General features: G+C 37.5%; 3 protein-coding genes across 3 annotated transcripts; all 3 read right to left on the reverse strand.

Annotated features, from left to right (window-relative positions):
* Positions 1-1,227: 1,227 nt before the first annotated feature.
* Positions 1,228-4,921, reverse strand: LOC116295439 (QRFP-like peptide receptor). Its single transcript, XM_089027664.1, has 2 exons — positions 4,498-4,921; positions 1,228-4,352 (listed from the first exon to the last, which is right to left on the reverse strand). The coding sequence occupies exon 2, from the start codon at positions 3,698-3,700 to the stop codon at positions 2,699-2,701; it is 1,002 nt and encodes a 333-aa protein (XP_088883790.1). The 5' UTR covers positions 3,701-4,352; positions 4,498-4,921; the 3' UTR covers positions 1,228-2,698.
* A 4,070-nt stretch (positions 4,922-8,991) lies between these two features.
* Positions 8,992-11,890, reverse strand: LOC116295438 (pyroglutamylated RF-amide peptide receptor-like). Its single transcript, XM_031703241.2, has one exon. The coding sequence runs from the start codon at positions 11,561-11,563 to the stop codon at positions 10,190-10,192; it is 1,374 nt and encodes a 457-aa protein (XP_031559101.2). The 5' UTR covers positions 11,564-11,890; the 3' UTR covers positions 8,992-10,189.
* Positions 11,891-14,341: 2,451 nt separating this feature from the next.
* LOC116286479 (neuropeptide FF receptor 1-like) lies at positions 14,342-16,525 on the reverse strand. Its single transcript, XM_031693002.2, has one exon. It carries the CDS (start codon positions 16,301-16,303, stop codon positions 15,347-15,349), a length of 957 nt encoding a protein of 318 aa, XP_031548862.2. The 5' UTR covers positions 16,304-16,525; the 3' UTR covers positions 14,342-15,346.
* Between the last annotated feature and the right edge of the window lie 1,418 nt (positions 16,526-17,943).

Genomic DNA, 17,943 nt, shown 5'->3' on the forward strand with positions numbered 1-17,943 from the left:
ACGTAATGAAAAACACCAAGAGAACATAAAATTATTTATTTATTTTATGCTCTCTTATTAATTTATGCTCTCGTGTTGAAAACATGGTTTTTAATTGCACGACAACACTTAAATTTCAAAAACAGGTCTATAAAACCGTTTTATAATTTTCATACGTAGTTCTGATTTAGAAAATGAATAGTCTGCCTCCTTAGTGTATTTTCAAGTAATCCTTCCTTTACAATCAATTCGAGAGTCATGATAGAATCGTAGTGCAATACGCTTACGACATTTCAACTTTTTAGTGTCGTAGCAAATCACTAGAATCATGGTTTTTTTTTACGATTTAATGCGCAACTGTCGGTTTTCAATCGTTTTATCTACACTAACTACATTTCAAATTTCACCCAAAATGAATGAAAACTCATTTAAATGCTTTTCAACTTTTCGCGTTGCCAAAGAGACACATACCTACTTTACTCTTATTTTTCTTCCGAAAATGAGTCCTTAAAACGATTTCTTTGGATTCTTTTCGTTTTATGCAAATTAACTTGTTTACTTTTGATATTTCGAGTTAAAAATTCATAAGCTCACGATACTAATAATTTCATTTCAAGACAATAAAATTTCCGTCAAATTTCTCTCGGAATTTGATAGCTGTAATCCAAGAAAATTCTTTGTTTAAATATTTCATGTTGTCACAATTTTTTGCACAAATGACGCAATGAGTTTTTCCAAGTGCAGATAAAATTCAAGGATATTTCTATTACCTCATTATTCCATCTTTAAAAAATCCATTTTCAGTCACAGTATACTTTTTACTATATTTTAGATTAATTATCAATAGACTGTTTACTCAAGGTTGCGTGTGCATCCAACCTTGACAGGCCACAAAACTGTAAAACGCAAATTCAGAAAAATTGAGAAGACATAAATTTCATTTCATATTTAAATAAGAGAAGAATCGATTTTATGAATTCTTATCGAAAAATTAAAAAATGCATGATAATTCTCATCATAAAGCTCCTGTTTTGGTATCGTGGCCCGTTAAGTTTCTAAAATTTGGATGAAAAAACGTTTATTCAGCTGTTTTAAGTCAGTAAGATTTAAACTGACCTCATTGTATTTCGACTTGATCGTCTCTCTAGCATCGCAAATCACCAATTCAATTCATTTTTTTGAATGTTTAGTTCGTATTATTTGCTCAAAGAGTAGCCATATACCTTTCCATTACGATCAATGCATTTATTTGACAGTTTCCCCGCGAGGGAAAAGGTTTAAAAGTATATTCAAACATAATACAAACACGCAATATGGAACATATAACACAGAATGACAAGCGTCTATTTTGGAATATCACATATACAAGCACCTGTTATGAATGCCGCTCAGTTTTTGACGTTCATCATGTTGACATAGATTTGATTGGAGGTGCTAAGACATTTGAGTAAACATTCGTGAAAATAGACGCCTTGAAGAGGAAATGTGTTCATAACTTGTGTTTTCATTTCCTTTCAACGCTGCATTCATTTACTATTAGATGATTACGGGATCCACTTTTGCTTTGCGCTTATTGCTGTTGTCAAATTTTCTTTTTCTTTTATTGAATAAATAGACTCTTTTATTTAATAAATAGAGAAATAGGAATAAAAGAGTTGTGAAGATGCTTCTCGATTTTTAGTTAAAAGAAAAGTTTTTACAACATCATATTATCATATCATCATATTACTAATATAATGTACTCAAAATGCGTAATTCTGTGTAGATATCAGATATAATACATAAGTCTGGAAGCTGTTTTATTTGATTATTATTTATATTGATTATCATTTCGATCGGTATTCTCTTTAAAAACTGCAAAATATTTATAGACCTTACTCTCCCATCCATTCGTCAACTGTTTTGAGTTCCTCGTTGTTGCTTCTATAGATCATTCTTTTACCACGCGATGTCGTATCAGACTGGGTCCTGTTGTACGAAGAGTGGATAGCGCTATCCAACGGTCACCTTTCGTATCAGACTGATTAAATTATCGTAGTGGTTATTCCTCACTGTTGCATTCCCAGTAGCTTACGAATTCCTTCCTTTTTTGATAATCTGGGAAGCAAAAGTACTTTTTTCGTATTATACTTCGATTAATGACCTAGTCATTCAGAGTTCCTCGCTAATGCATCCCTGCAGCTCATTTCTCACAAAATTTTCACTTTTTTAATAATCTGGTAAACAAAAGTACTTCTTTATACTCAGACTTAGGTTACTATCCGAGTGGTCAATCCTCGCTGTTGCTTTCCAACATCGTTCGTTGTCAAATTTCGTTGCTTCAAATTGTCGGTAAATAGATAGCTGAAAAAATTGTTCAAGTCAATCTTGTCTGCGACATCTCTAACTTTATTACGATTAACTTTCATCTCCTGTGAAAAGTGGTTTATCGTAAATGTTTTCGCCTTTTCCACTTCTCCTGAGTTTTCAATTAAGTGTGTTGTTTTCCTGTTTTATTGCAGGTTCTTCCTCTCAGAACTCTCGACTTTCTCTGACTTTCCGCTTTCCTCAAAAATTTTTTATCACCATTATTCATCTTTTGCATTGGTTTGTGAAACCCAGCAAGAATTGATTAGTATCTTGTAACAGCAATTTTTGTGTGTGCGTGCTTTCGAATTATTGCTCAATACCACTTATTAAGAATACTCTTGTGATGTATGATGACTTAAATAACGAAGGCTTAATGTCTAGCAATCAACTGACTTGAATGCTCGAATGATACCAGAGGGTGCAAGTTGTAGTTTATTCTTCCAGCGTTAAACTGAACAGTACTTTCCATAAGATTTGCGGGTTCAACAACCGAATTTCCGCAGCCCAGCAAACGTTTGATTCCTTTTCTGAAGGTGTTCAAATGCAGGCAAAGCAAAAACGGATGGGTAACAGAGTTAAACAAGATAAATAAGACCGTCACGTTGTACACCATTGAACCATACACAGCTCCAGGAGCAACATACGCAAGAAGATAAAATGTATAGTTAGGTAGTCTACAACAGGCGTGTAATACAGTGATTATCACTAGCATTTGGGTGACTCTTTTACGCATTTTAAGCCGAGCATTCTGAGATGCTTCTATAGCGTTATGTTGCCCTTTCCATAAATAATAGATAACGAAGGAATAAAGTACGAACATAGCAACGACTGAACTTGTCCCCACCATAAAGACAAATCCGACGTACGCTCTCGGCTCGACCCATTCAGGCCACGATTCGATGCAAAAGTGCCTTTCTTTGCTGTAAGAAAGAGCCGCAAGTGTTGGGGTATTCACCGCAGTATTTATCCCCCAACAAAGTGGAACAATCCATCTGAGTTTCCTGATAGTGATGCGTTTCTTAAAGCTGTAGGGATGTAGTATAGCAAGATATCGTTCAGTTGCTATAGTTATAAGTGTGTAGCCTTCAGCAGTTGCCCCGATCCAAATAAAAACTCCTCCAGATATAAACTTGCACAAGAAATCACTCCTCGAGTCTTCTTGATGGTTGAACGCACCAAAAAACACATGACGAGGGAGAACAAACACTGAAATCATAATATCGCTAATGGCTAGGTTAAGCAATAGGTAATTCATCGGAGTTTTTAACGAGTTGGTACGGAGAATTACAACAACTACAAGAACATTGAATACTATTCCTGTCGCTGAATTAATGGCGAATAAAACCGTCAGAATTGTTTCAGACATTGTCATTTTTGAAGACGAACTTCCTTTCCAAATGCACTGAGCTTATGCCGAGCGTGATAGCTTTTTCGTGTCTTAACAAGTGGTTTTTTCACCTCCGCGATGTCCTTTGAAATGCTCTTTTAATAATCTGGTTGTGCGATGTCCTCTGAATACTCTGATATTATTTGAATACTCTGATTGTTATCTTAGAAGAATTTCAATTTCAAACCAACTTTTTCATTTCATCCATTCGATATTTGCGGTTTGTTCTTGTGATTTTTTTGGGTGTATTGTTTGTTTGTTTTCGTTTAGATCATCTTACTTTACTCATTAGCGCCTCGTAATGTACAGTCAAAGCTTGCCGATACTTGCGTCTCTTATCTCTCGTATTCCCTGCTATTCCTGGCAATAATAACCTTCCGCTTGCGTGTCCTTGTCCTTATGATATAAATCTGCGATTGCCAAATCACCGGTCGCTAAAAAGCTTTGACGTAATTACCAAACAACTAATATCAGTCAACAAGCAGAAATCTGTTTGTAATAAGTTGATAATGTAAACTAACGAACGGAAGAGAGACGGATGGGAATTAAGCCAAGCAAGCAAGACGGTTCTTGAAGTCCCTTAAGAAGAGCCAAGTAGAAAGCCAGAATCGCAAGAAGTCTTAAACGGTCTAGAGACCTGTTGGGCTAAAAAGAGGTAATAGGTATCAGGCTTGTAATGAATGAAAATGGATTGCATATCAAGTAGCTGTCCACTTATAAAATCCTTAACAACCAAAACGGATATGGCTAACCGTTCAAGTGGAAATCAATTCATTAATGACCTGTTCTAATGGTTTGCAAATCATTAAAATGGGAAGATTAGCCCTAAAGATTGTCGAAACGGATTTAACATCGATAAGAGGTTTTGGAGTGTTTTGGATGCGGAAGTATCGAACCACTGACGACTATTTTTGCACGACACTGTTAGGTGTCGTAAAACCGAATAAAGCAACATCCAGCTTTGCTGTTGTGGTACATGAAGAATCTGTAACAGAATTCTGGCTTAACTGATGTAGATGTCGTTGCATCAAGCATACAAACCAACGCAACCGTGATCGATCACTGCCGATTTCTGTTGGACGTGACGTGTTGCATAATTATGCATGTTTGGAAAAATTGATTAAAAATGAGATTACAAGTTATTGGGTGTTTAAACAACCCTGACATGACGTGCGCAACAACATTAAGCGACGTTGCATGGATTGAACATACACTGTAACCAAAGCAACATCACCAAGGTCTGTTGGACGTGACATCAATGTTATGACGTGGAATATCTAAACAAGAGTCCAAGATCTTGGGTGTTCAAACAAAAAGTTGACATAACGTGCGCAACAAGTTTAGACGACGTTACATGGATTGAACATACACTGAAACCAAAGCAACATCACCAAGGTTGGTTTGACATAAGTGTTATCACATGGAATATCTAAACAAGTGTCCAAGTTCTTGGGTGTTCAAACAACCTTGGCATGACGTGCGCAACAAATTTAGACGAAGTTGCTTGGATTGAGCATACACTGGAACCAAAGCAACATCACCAAGGTTTGTTGAACGTGACTTCAGTGTTATGACATGGATTATCTAAATGAGAGTGATCTTGAGTGTTTAAACAACAAGTTGACATGACGTGCACAACAACATTAAGCGACGTTGCATGGATTGAGCATACACTGGAACAAAAGCAACATCATCAAGGTTTGTTGGACGTGAGATCAGTGTCCAAACAACCTTACATGACGTACACAACAACATTAAGCGACGTTGCATGGATTAAGCATACACTGGAACCAAAGCAACATCATCAAGGTTTGTTGGACGTGAGATCAGTGTCCAAACAACCTTACATGACGTGCGCAACAACATTAAGCGACGTTGCATGGATTAAGCATACACTGGAACCAAAGCAACATCACCAAGGTTTGTTGGACGTGAGATCAGTGCCCAAACAACCTTACATGACGTGCCCAACAACATTGAAAACTCCCAGACAATATTGCTTAGGTTTTGCACCTCGGTGATGAAAATGAGAGCCCTCTCGTCCAATCCCTGGCCAACCTAATTTCTTGTAACCAATCGTCATAAATTACAGCCAAAAAGAAAATTATATGAAAATTACCGGAGGGGGCAGGCACTCTTCGTTTTTAACGGGTAATCGTTCAACTATTTAAACCCTTAACTGACAAACTTTACCTTCAAAAATAAAATCAAAATTTGGTTGGTTGGCGCTGCACTCCGACTTGATTCGAATCCGTACTACGAGTTTGTGAAATTAAGCTAAATTAACCACCGTAACTTTTGTAGTTTTTGATGAAATAACTGGTTAGTGGCAGGTGTATTCTGAGGCATGACATTGACCCAACCACCATATCATGACATTAGATTGGTTCCCGCTAGAAGAGCGGTTCGATTTATTAATGTAATATCAGCGAGACTAATTTGCCAAATCACTAGTCGTTAGAAAATTGGACGGTCCGCTTATACATGTAATAGAAGTTCTTTGATCATATATATATTGCGCGATTATTACACACTTTTAATTTGTCGGCTTGAACTCCCAGTGACATTTCCTTTTTTTTTAATTAGTTCATATGTATAACCTTGGCATTTAATTTTGTCTCTATTTATTTAAGTTTCATATATTTTTACTGGAAATTCTCTTGTTTTCAATTGTCACTTGGCGCCAAAACAGGAAAATTGGTTTGTTTGCGGAACGTAACAGTGATTTGTATTCTTGGTCCTATTTTCTCACCGAGAGCATGTATGATAATTGGTACTAAAATTTCTACAGTGGTAAATTAAGGTTGATTGGCATGAAAGTCATGTCACTTACTGATGTTATTGCTCCCATCTTATGAGCGAATGGACCCTTCTTAAACGTATCTTGGCTAACATTGAGATACAAAAGAAATCACGCTCTTTCTTGATGGAATTTGTGCCATTTCTGTTGATTTTATTTCGCCCATCGTATGAGCGAATGGACCCTTCTTAAACGTATCTTGGCTAACATTGAGATACAAAAGAAATCACGCTCTTTCTTGATGGAATTTGTGCCATTTCTTTTTGAATTTCCATGTTACCCTAGCATTCAAGATAATTTTAAGAAGGCCGCATCTGGTGGGAATAGTTTGAAGAGTAACGCGCTGCTGTAATGCAATCACCTCTCACCTCAGAAAATTTCCTCTCCTGCTCGAAGCCTGGATTCGTTATCACACGCTAAATTCCAATTCGATCTGTGAGTTAGCCGTGCCGTGACTTTGATCAGCCCAGAGGTTGTTATAGAATTCGATAAAATTGATGATTTGTTATCAGATCGGTCAAAAAAATATTTTCTTAGCTCCAGTTTAGATCTCAGTAATCAAAAGCTTTTTCTAAATTAAACGCGAAGAACTGATTGAAAATAGTTTTTGTTGGCGGCCAATTTCCTTTGAGAAGCACATATTGATATTGTGCATCAGGAAGACCGTCGAGAAGTCTAAAAATTGAATTGATTCCAAGATTACTATTTAAATTGGGCTTTGGTAAATAACTGCCTAGGTAACTGACCTGATCATAACAATACCCCATCTTTGTCCATCTGCCTGGGTTAATAGCAGGATACCGCGATTGCGTGGAGAACATTCGAACAAACAAAACCTTGGATCACTGAGAAATATGAATTTCACTGGTGGCCATGAGTTGAGGACTGGTAACGAGTTTTTAGATGTAACCAAGTTACAAAATAAACACCATAACGAGAAAGAGTACATCGAAATTAGTAAACTTCTGGAGTTTCAAGATTTTGGGTTTCATACCTTTTGTGTAGCAACTTCTCAAACATCTCAAAAATTACAAATGCTTGTCCCTAGTAAACATACATTCCTTTTTAATTTGATGTTTTTGATTGCTTATAATTTAGCTGTTACTGTTACCATACTGCTGAAACCGGTTAGTTTTGATGTGCTCTTTATAAAGACCTCATTTGCTTCTATTCAGACCTCTATTGTCTTCAAACAATTGCCTCAAGTCGAGGCATTTGGGTCAATACAATGAAATGTATAGAAACTGACCCAAATGTAACAATTGCCTGAAGGCAATAGAGTGTAACTCCAATATCTGCTATCGTAGTCAGACCCAATCATTTTTTTAATGCTAAAAACACACGTCAGAAACATACGTCAAACAAACTAAAACATATTGTTCATATGGTTTGTTCACACATGAATCAATCAACTCATTCTGAAGTTTATGCTCGAACTACTTCGTTCAAGACTTGCATCTTTGATTAGCATTAGATCCCGGCTAGTTGTTGTTATGTGATTTTCCCGGAAATGTAAGTTTTTCAAAGTTTTTCGAAATTAAATAATCAAGCTGCTTTTTTTTCTTTGACACTTGGTATATAACGAAACACTTATTGACTTGAACCTTGGGAAGCAGTGTGTTATGTGGTCCCTCGAAGGCGACGTTTCCCTCGGCTTCGCCTCGTGAAACATCGCCGTCTCGGGACCACAAAACACACTGTTACCCTCTGTCCCAGTCAATAAGTCAGGGGAGGGGTATACTGGGCCTTTGTTCACCCTGTAGATAGTAATCTGCGGCTTTCAATTTAATCAGTCACTTTGCTAATTTCGTTACGTTGATTGACAACTGTTCCATGCGTGAACGCCCTCATGACAAATGCCATGAAGACCCTTGGGTACTATTACGCACTGAGTTTTGGCATTTGTTTTCACCTTTGCAAAGCGAGACTTTTCTCCAGACTGGCACTTAATAGTGTCGCTTCCGGTACTATAAGTGTGTCTTTTTCGTGTTCCAAGCCGGTAGCACTACAAAACACTTCCGGTCTTGGTACATCCTGTGAACTCCCTATATGAGATCTCGATTTCTTACGAAAATTCTCGATTTATAGCTGTAACAAAAAAGAGTGAAAGTAAAACACCGGAACTAATAGTAACAGCAGTTTTAAAAGCAGTCTGATGAATCACGACTATCGATATAGTGTCAGGGGTTTCGCTCCACCAATTATTATTATCGCGAAAGAGAAATTCATTGGTCATTCGCAATACGTGCCAGGTAATGACAAGGTGTTTTTCATTTTTATTTGGCACAAAAATGTAGAATAAATTTCGTCGTAGAACTGCATGCTTCTCGTTTTTGAACGAGGAAATTTGTTATTTTTTCATACGATTGACGTCGCGATGATAAGCTCTATAAGATGTATGCTCCAAAGTAGAGTGTATACTTGGCCAAATATACAAATATTAAATCTTGTATTACAAAGTTGTCTTTTCAAAAACTTTGGTTTTACTCCGATGAAGGACTAACGTCCGAAACGTCAGTTTCATTTTTACATACCATACGGTGTTACAAATTATCTATCTATCAACTGTTTTTCAAAGACTAGTTAAGGAAAGCAAACTGAAAAACGCACTGCGCATGATCAGGAAATGGGCGGGAAAATAGCGAAAGCCCACTAGTCAAAAATTTTGTAAGGTTTCAAAATGTCCATAGAAAAACTGTTAATGAGAAAAATGTGGTGCTAATTTTAATATAAAATTTTTATTGAGGGTTTTTTATTCGAGTAGTTAATGCATCTAGTTCCTTTTTGTACTTCAATATTTGTTTTGCCCATCTGTTGTGGTTTATCTATATTTATCTAAATATATCTTAATGATATCTTTGCAAAATACAGCTTTTTCTCTCAGCGAGACTTTGTAGGAGATTCGTTCATAGGAATCAGCGATAAAAGATTATGGAAAAATATTTTTAAACTAAGCTGCTTTGGATATTGTATTATTCCATTAAATATGTGGTGAATTGGGATTTCAAAATGATCACTTATATAAACAAAGAATACGTACAAATCAATTGAAAATCTTGACACGAATGTAAACAATAATGTAGGTATTAAATATACTAACTACTATGACTCAAACTCCTTAATTTATCTACTTATCAGTTCTTTGTTGCTTATTTAGCTATTGCTTATTCTCATTATGTTTATAATGTATTTTTGAACTATAAAATGACGTTTATAATAATTCAAGAATGTTACTATATTTTTAAGAATAAAATTGCAAGTACTTACAAACTTTTATCGTCGAAATTTATGGTCAAATTAAGATCAAACTAGTTTTACTCGAGTATAAAAGTTTTCTCTATAATACGATTGCGTGCAAAGTCAATTCTCGATGGTTAAGCCACAATCAAAGCAAGAAATACGTAAGTATTATATATGAGTTTTATCTTATACTCACTGAAGAATCATTTATCACTGTTGGCAAGTGAAAATTTTCTAACCCAGCTCTTTTGCTAATTTATCATTCCCGTCGATTTTATTGGATTATTAATATCTGTAGTGCTGTTTATGAAATTTATAATGGAAAACCCTCCTTAATGTATTAAATTATATAAAATATTCCTTCAAGAATAGATCAATTTTTGATTCCAAATCCTTGAACTATTTCAGTTTATTTCCCTGCACAAATTCATGGCTCAGACTTCAATCGGTTCCATGGTTAACATCACATCTTCTTCAGCAGTTGTTTTACGGTTTGTTCCTTGTGGTTTGACATCATTGTTCAGTTCTGATTCCAGGGCATATTTGTTTTCCGCTATTTCTTCGTCGACTTCCTTTGCTTCGCTGCTACCATTCTCATCATCACTCGAAACTGATTTAGTCACTTTATTATTGCCTTGTTCTTCTTTTACGATTTTGCTTCCTAAAAAATCTTTATTGCTTATAACCAAATCTTCGCTACGACTTTCTTTCTTGTTGTCTTCATTATCAGTGGTCAGTGTCTGTGAGCATTTTTCGTTCCTCTTCGTGGTGTTTTTCTTCCTTTCGTCATAACTATTCGAAACAAAGTCCGAACTGTGCAGGTCTTTCATCCTGTGAGCTACCCCACCTTTGTGAGCTGCACTGTCACTGTTTGCCTCCGTCGTTGGCAAAGTAAACTTTCTTAACCTCGCGGGAGCGTTCGTGAGGAAACAAGAAGGCAGAACGGCAAATACTTCACGACGAAGATTATTCATGTACCAGCAGAAGAAAAATGGATGGGTTGCAGAATTGAAGAGAATGAGAAATACAGTGAAGCTATAGACAGTCGATCCGTACTTGGCCTCTGGATCGAATTTGCTAAGCATATAAAAAGTGTAGTTGGGAGTTCGGCAAATTGTGTGCACAACAGTCATGAGAATCAACATTTTTGTCACACGTTTCCTAGCATTGATTCTGGCGGCCCTTGACACCTCACTGACTGCTTTACGTTTCTTCCACAGACTATACATAATGATAGAATAAAGAATACACATAGCCACGACTGACGAATTCCCTGCAACGAAGGCCATACCCACATAAGCTTTGGGATCACTCCATTCGGGCCAGTCTTCCATGCAGAAGTGGTTTGTGTGATCATACTTTTGAACCAGTGGACTTGGGAGATTGAAGGCGATTGATGACAACCAACATGCCCATACGTACCATATTAGTCTCCTCTTCGTGACCCGAAGTTTTGCTTTATGGGGAAAGACAACAGCGAAAAGTCTCTCCAAAGCTATGATAGTAAGAAAACCGCTCGAAGTCGTAACAGATGTCCAGATGAAATTCCCACCGGTGACAAACTGACAAATATAATCACTAGCTTTACCGTCTGGATAAGTTATTGCATAGCTTAGGATGTGCCTCGGGATGATAAACACTCCTATGAGAACATCGGCGATGGCCAAGTGGAGAATCAATAAATTCATAGGTGTCTGCAGGGATTTCTTTCGACGAATTGCTAACACCAACACCACGTTAAGAAAAATATCCATTACCACGAAGATAGCAAAAAATACAGTCAAAACAATATCTAAAGTCGAAGTCATGGTTTCAGCTCTTGATCTCCGTCTTGTCTTGTTGCCTGACTAGATAGAATTAAACCTAACCTTGTCAAAATAATATCACGTATGTAATCTTAAGAGAGGGTTTGAGTGATGACAGACATGACAGGTTTTCGCGGTTTATAGTTCCACTCGATAGTGAAAGGAAAGAGAATCTATTATGATCTCATGAATTCCGGCTGCTCTAGCTGCTTCCGTGCTTCGTAGACGTGGCTCATACCACAGTTGCTAATGTACTACATCAGTTGTTTTACGTCAGTATACATGCTTTTAATTTTGTCACATAAACAAATTGGGTTAATTGAGTAAATTAAAGACACGTCAATTTTGGCAAACCTGTTAAGACTTATCCATATCCATGATTAACACCCTCTTAACCAGGTATTGTTTTAGATTAAGGGATTTTGAATCTTTAAACTGTTCCGTGGACTAGGTTGGCTTGCTCAAGTTGCAATTCAAAACGCCCTTTATCGAGCATTTCTGAGTTGAAATGTTATGAAAAACATCACCGGAATTCTGTCAGTATTGATGCCAAGACACTTATGTTGGCAACTCGTTGTCAAAGCGAAGAAGATATAATTTCTTATCATTTTTCCATGCATTTTTCGCCCCGAGTTTTGATCTTTGGTAGCTTAGAAATATATGGCACAAGTGGTCTAGAGCCACCATTCACGGACGAATTTTCTTTTCATTTAAGAACCACTGGGGGTTACTACAATGGTGTACTTACTAGTTCAGTCTAGTCTTAGTTCGGCTACAAATACGATCATTTGCACTGATCAATTTGCCTTTTTCGCTGAGTTTCGTTTGAGATTATGAGTACTTATTCTTAACCAAACCGTAAGAGCTATATATCAAGTTGAATAAACTAAATGATTAATTTTCGCCAAAAACAAAGCAAAATATTATTCAAGATTACATATACAACAATGGATTTCCTGATTAGCAATTCTCGAGATGAAGGGATGAAATTAAGGACTGAAGGGCCTAATCAACATATTTCATAATGAAAAAACCTATTGCGTAATTAGCTGTACAAAATTAATAAATTGATGAAGTTTGGAGTAAATAGTATTTTTCTTCGATGGAATAGCATACTTACATTTATATAATCAGTTGCCATGGTCTTTCCGTCTTTCATATTTATCATTCTAGTGTACTTTTTCTTGGACGAAAAGGGTTGACAAGCAACGTTCATCTTCCTGGGGAGAGAAACGTGACGTGACGGCCCTAAGAACATCTGCGTCAGGGAGGCTATTGAGCTTATTTTTTCAGTTTTCTCGTCACCTGTTCATTCTTGGTTATTTAGGGGATTTGGATTAACTTATTAACCGACGCGTACGCTTACGTACGCGGTCACGAGGCAGGTATAGGATACAGTAGTTCGTTACGTACGATTGGACCCTTGGTCAGCAGTATTTTTGGCGTATATAGACGGGAAAACCGAAAAAAATCAAGCCAGAGCATAGCAGAACTGATAAGTAACAGTTTAAACCGTTCCTAACGGCTAACGGCTAAGCCCTAGCGCCCTTGCTATAGCAAGAAACAAAGATGCGGTCGACTGCGAAACGGCGGAATCAGTGTGGTAGAGGAGAGGAGAGGAGAGGAGAGGAGAGGAGAGGAGAGGAGAGGAGAGGAGAGGAGAGGAGAGGAGAGGAGAGGAGGGGAGGGGAGGGGAGGGGAGAGGAGGGGAGAGGGCAATAGAAGGAGCTTCTTACCCAGACCCTCTCTTTTCCTTTTCAGTACTGGGATTAAAATAACGGAAAACCGTTCAAATGTTAACAAATTGCTACCCACAACACGAGAGTGCTACTGTGCCAATCATTTTTTTTTTAATGCTAGAAACTTAAGTTCAGAAACATGCGTTGTCAGTGAGAAAAAGAAAGGCATAAAACTAAACTTTAAAATTTTTACTCTCATTAGCGAGCAATAGCATGGGACAGGAAACAGAATAAATGAACTAAACTAACCAAAATTTAGTGGCAGTAGTAGAGTGATTTTTTTTTAAAGGGAAAAGAGGTAGTACGCATAATAGTTAGTAGTAGTGAGACTCTATACCCGTTGTTTTCTTTTGTTTGTTCATCAACTAGTACTAACCAAATAGTTTTTCTTTCTTTCTTTCACGGGTTAAGTTAAATCACTCAAGTGCAAGTAGTAGTATTAGTACAAGTAGTTGTGTAATGGTGGTGGATACATTTATATTCTTTAATCTTTATACTAGGTGTCGATGGGCAAATTTACAGTAAGCAATTAAGGGATGAACAATAGTCCCCTTCACAGTTCCCTGCGCCATCTTGAAAGGTAACCGTGCTTTGCATCGAAGAGAGACGAACGGTGAGCTTGCAATGATATCATTCCAAGCTCACCGTTCGTCTCGCTTTGATGTAAAGGCACGGCTACCTTTCAAGATGGCGCAGGGAACTGTGAAGGGGACTATTAGATAATTCAAGGGTACATTGCAGGAATTTATGTTGCACGATATTTATTTTTTTGTGACAACCCCGGCACGCAATAGACCTCTCCGGCTCTGACGTAATGTTTTCCCATTTCAGACCACATGTCATTCCCTAGAGTATCATTTCTTTGTTTAAGGTTTGCGCTCGGTTGCACATGAAAAGACACATGATTGATACAACTCAAACAGAGGTTATTATTCTCAAGGGAATGACACTGCTCGACATTTCTTCTCTGAAAGGAGAGGTTGCGCGATATTTTTTTCATAGGTGAAGTGCTTGCTCGTTTTCCTTTTTTTTTTTTTTTTTTTTTTGTTTGTTTTGTTTTGTTTTTGTTTTTGGTATGGGTCGGGGGGCAGTTTAAGCAACCCGCGGACACATGCGCGCTGAACTATTTTATATTATGAATTATAGCCGGTTATTCTTTTTTTCTTTCATGTCCTCCTGGATATCCTAGTTTTAACTATGAAATATGAAAGCCGTTAAAGCTGTATTCCCGTGTCATACATGGACTGTATAGCGGCCTTCATTGGCGTTCAGCGACTGATAGCGACGTTTCACGTGCATTCATTTCCGTCCCGTCGACTCAACTGAACCCGTTGTAGTTACGATAGTACAGTTCTAGCTAGAGCGAGAAAATTTTTGTCATTCTATGCTCCGTATCCGTACATAGACTGTATAGTGTTATAGGGACGCTTTCACGTGCATTCATTTCAGTCCCGTCGACTCAGAACCTGCTGCAACCTCGTCCCCGACGACCGCCATATTGAATTGGAGTCGGCCGAGAGGGCCCTAGGGACGAGGTTGAACCTGCTGTACATACGACGGCGCGTGCGCGGAGTTTCTTGTGAAAGCAATTTTTATTTATTCCATCTATGTCATCAGCCATCTATTTTATATTCAATAGCCACAACTTACTCATAGTTTAGTACATCCATCTAGAGATAAAACCAAATCTACTAGAGCTAAGACAAGAGATAACTATCCGACATCACTCAAATACGACATAAAATAAATAGCATAAAAGCTTAGCCGGTGGAAATAATTCTGCCAGGCGTTTGGTAATCTCATTAGCTGTCTGTTTAGATAGCCGGTAATTTATTTTCAAGTGTAATTATTAATTCACGTGTGCCTTCCTGTAATGTTTATCATTCTTCTCCCGTTAAGTTTGCATTGTTTTGTTTTCGTTCTGTATTTTATAAATATAAAGCCCAGGAACCGATCACGTAGTGGCGCTTATCTCGACTCGATTGAATCCGAAACCATTTCTTGCAAGATTTGAACCATCGCTATTCCTTTTCTACTCACAATCGCTTCATCTGTAACTATAGCTCATGCCAACGCCGTAAACTCGCCTAAAAGCAACCTTTCTTACCGCTTTTATACAAAGACAGGTTTTCAAAATCCTCGTCACTCCACGTCTAAGCGTTCGCATTTGCCAGCAAAGTAAAAACGGATGTGAAGTGGAATTCAGAACAATCAATAAAACGGTAAAATTGTAGAGATTTGAGCCGTATTTAAAGCTCGGTTCGATATAACTTAAGAGATAAAAGCTATAGTTTGGAGCGCGACAGAGTGTATGAACAACTGTCATGGCGACTAGCATTTTGGTCACCTGTGTTCGCACTCTTAGCCTAGCTGCTTGCGAAATCTCAGTGACATTACGTTTTTTCTTCCAGAATTTGTACAGGATCCTTGAATACAGCATGTACATGAAAAGAACTGAACTGTTTCCCATTATGAACACGACTGCAACGTAAGCTTTCGGAGACACCCATTCTGGCCATTCCTCCAAGCAAAAATTATCCTTAGTATCGTATTTTAAGACAAGGGAACTCGGGCAGTTAGCAGCTACTGAAATCGCCCAAACAACAATCAAAATCCTGTGGACTTTTTTGTTTGTAATGCGAAGCCGAATAGAATGAGGATACTCCACTGTGAAATATCGTTCGAAGGCAATGACAGTGAGAAAAAACCCAGAAGATGTCACACTAATCCACAGAAAACCACCTCCAGTGAGGAACTTGCATAGATAGTCGCCGAGGACGCCTTGAGGGTGCTCGAAGCTATGGTTGACGATGTGACGAGGAAAGATAAATATTCCAATAAGAATGTCGCAAAACGCGAGGTTCCCGATCAGATAGTTTATTGGCGTTTGTAGTGATCTTGTTCTGAGAATCGCTAAACACAATAACGAGTTTAAAACAACATCTGGTATAAACAGAACTATGAATCCTACAGTCAAAGTACCACTCTCAAAATCCGTATCCATTTTCTCAAATCGAAATGAGTGAATAGAATAGCCCTTCAAATCCTCTTGATTTAGTTGAATTCCAACCAGTGTCAAAAAAAACAGAACTCTCTATTAATCCTCAGCTTAATTTGCGTAGATCGGTGGCTCCTATTAAGCACAGCGTTAATCTGCCAATCTTTTGTGTCCTAAATTGAAATATAACGTGCTAGATGATGCTTCATATACGTCATCCGCGTAGGCAGAGACTTAACAAAGTGATGAGAAAGGAAGCTGGCTTGCTCGCTTTATTACTTTACTATACGCTTCCTCGTAATATTGATAGACATGCGAGACTATGGAAAAAGTGTCAATGCAGGAAACATTGTCTTACCGTGGAAATAATACTACATCAAAATTAATCTGGTTATTCTCTACCGCAGGAATGAGGGGGGGGGGGGGGTGATTTTATACACACAAACCCTTTTGTATTGCTCTAAATTTTCTCGTAGTAAATCTAAAACATATAAATTGTCTATAAATATTGATTTATTTGAAGATCATTTGCTTGGCTTCAACAAGACTTATTTTTAGGTCAATGTCTTAATCGCGTCTTTCACGTCATAAACTCCTACGTACGGTACCCTTGAGAGGCACTTGTATGGAGATTTTTGACATGATGACGTAATGTTCGAGCGGTTTTTATATCGAGTGGAAAGCGTAAGGTACTAACACTTTACTCGATGTTATGGCATTGAAATGGCTTTCTATTTAACGTTTTCCGCAGCCCAATCATGATTATGAAATCTGCTCTAAAAAAAATCAAAACTGGGTGTGAAAGCGAACTGATGTTTGAGCTTTAAACGCAATCGAAATGGCTTTCTATTTAACGTTTTCCGCAGCCAAATCATGGTTATGAAATCCGCTCTAATAAAATCGAAACTGGAAGTGAAAACTAACTGGTGTTTGAGCCACCACTTCTCTTGTTTTATCTCTGATTAAACACAAATGGATAACCTAATGAAGCGCAGCGCCTAACTTATTCCGCATACGGAAAAAGCAATTACATAGGCAGGATTTACTCACTCTGATACTGGGATAGCTTCCGTTCATTTATCAGTCCATTTATGATCCATATCAACATCTACTCGCCATTAATGGTGCTCCAACCATAACCAGCGCGATATTCCGTTTACTCTTCGATCCATTAGCAAACATTAATGAGCCAAAAATAAGTCGGAAACTCGGCTCAAAAAGTCAAAGGATGTTAGGAACGTTCATACCATAAATCTACTGAAAATGACTGGTTTCTAAAGAGATCGTCAATCTAGTTATTTCAAAATTTACGATTAAGGAATTTTAGCTAAAACTCTGAGTGGCGAAACACGATTTAAAACTAACTTTTAAATTTACTTTTATTTCCAAAGCGAAAGCAAGAATGATAGCACCTTGCTCGTAAGCGCCGAAGAATACGAAAAGTCATTCATGGAATAAATATATCGTCAAAGAAAAAAAATCTTAGCACTCCTGTCTTTGTCTTATAGTATTCTTTAATTTTACAAGTCTTCATGCATATATCCCCCCATAACATGATTGTTTTCCCTCTTTTTGAAATATTGCTAAGTTTTCTCTCTGTTCTCTCATAAAAAAAGTAAGAATAATAAGAATTGGTTCATTTAATT

The sequence above is a fragment of the Actinia tenebrosa genome, unplaced genomic scaffold (genome assembly GCF_029948245.1).
Source record: "Actinia tenebrosa isolate PJP-AT-01 unplaced genomic scaffold, QUT_ActTen_1.0 PGA_scaffold11__36_contigs__length_13525064, whole genome shotgun sequence".
Lineage (NCBI taxonomy): Eukaryota > Metazoa > Cnidaria > Anthozoa > Actiniaria > Actiniidae > Actinia > Actinia tenebrosa.

Bases quoted from the DNA above. Each gene is read 5' to 3' on its own strand.
- LOC116295439 (XM_089027664.1), bottom strand. From the start codon at position 3,700: ATGACAATGTCTGAAACAATTCTGACGGTTTTATTCGCCATTAATTCA.
- LOC116295438 (XM_031703241.2), bottom strand. From the start codon at position 11,563: ATGACTTCGACTTTAGATATTGTTTTGACTGTATTTTTTGCTATCTTC.
- LOC116286479 (XM_031693002.2), bottom strand. From the start codon at position 16,303: ATGGATACGGATTTTGAGAGTGGTACTTTGACTGTAGGATTCATAGTT.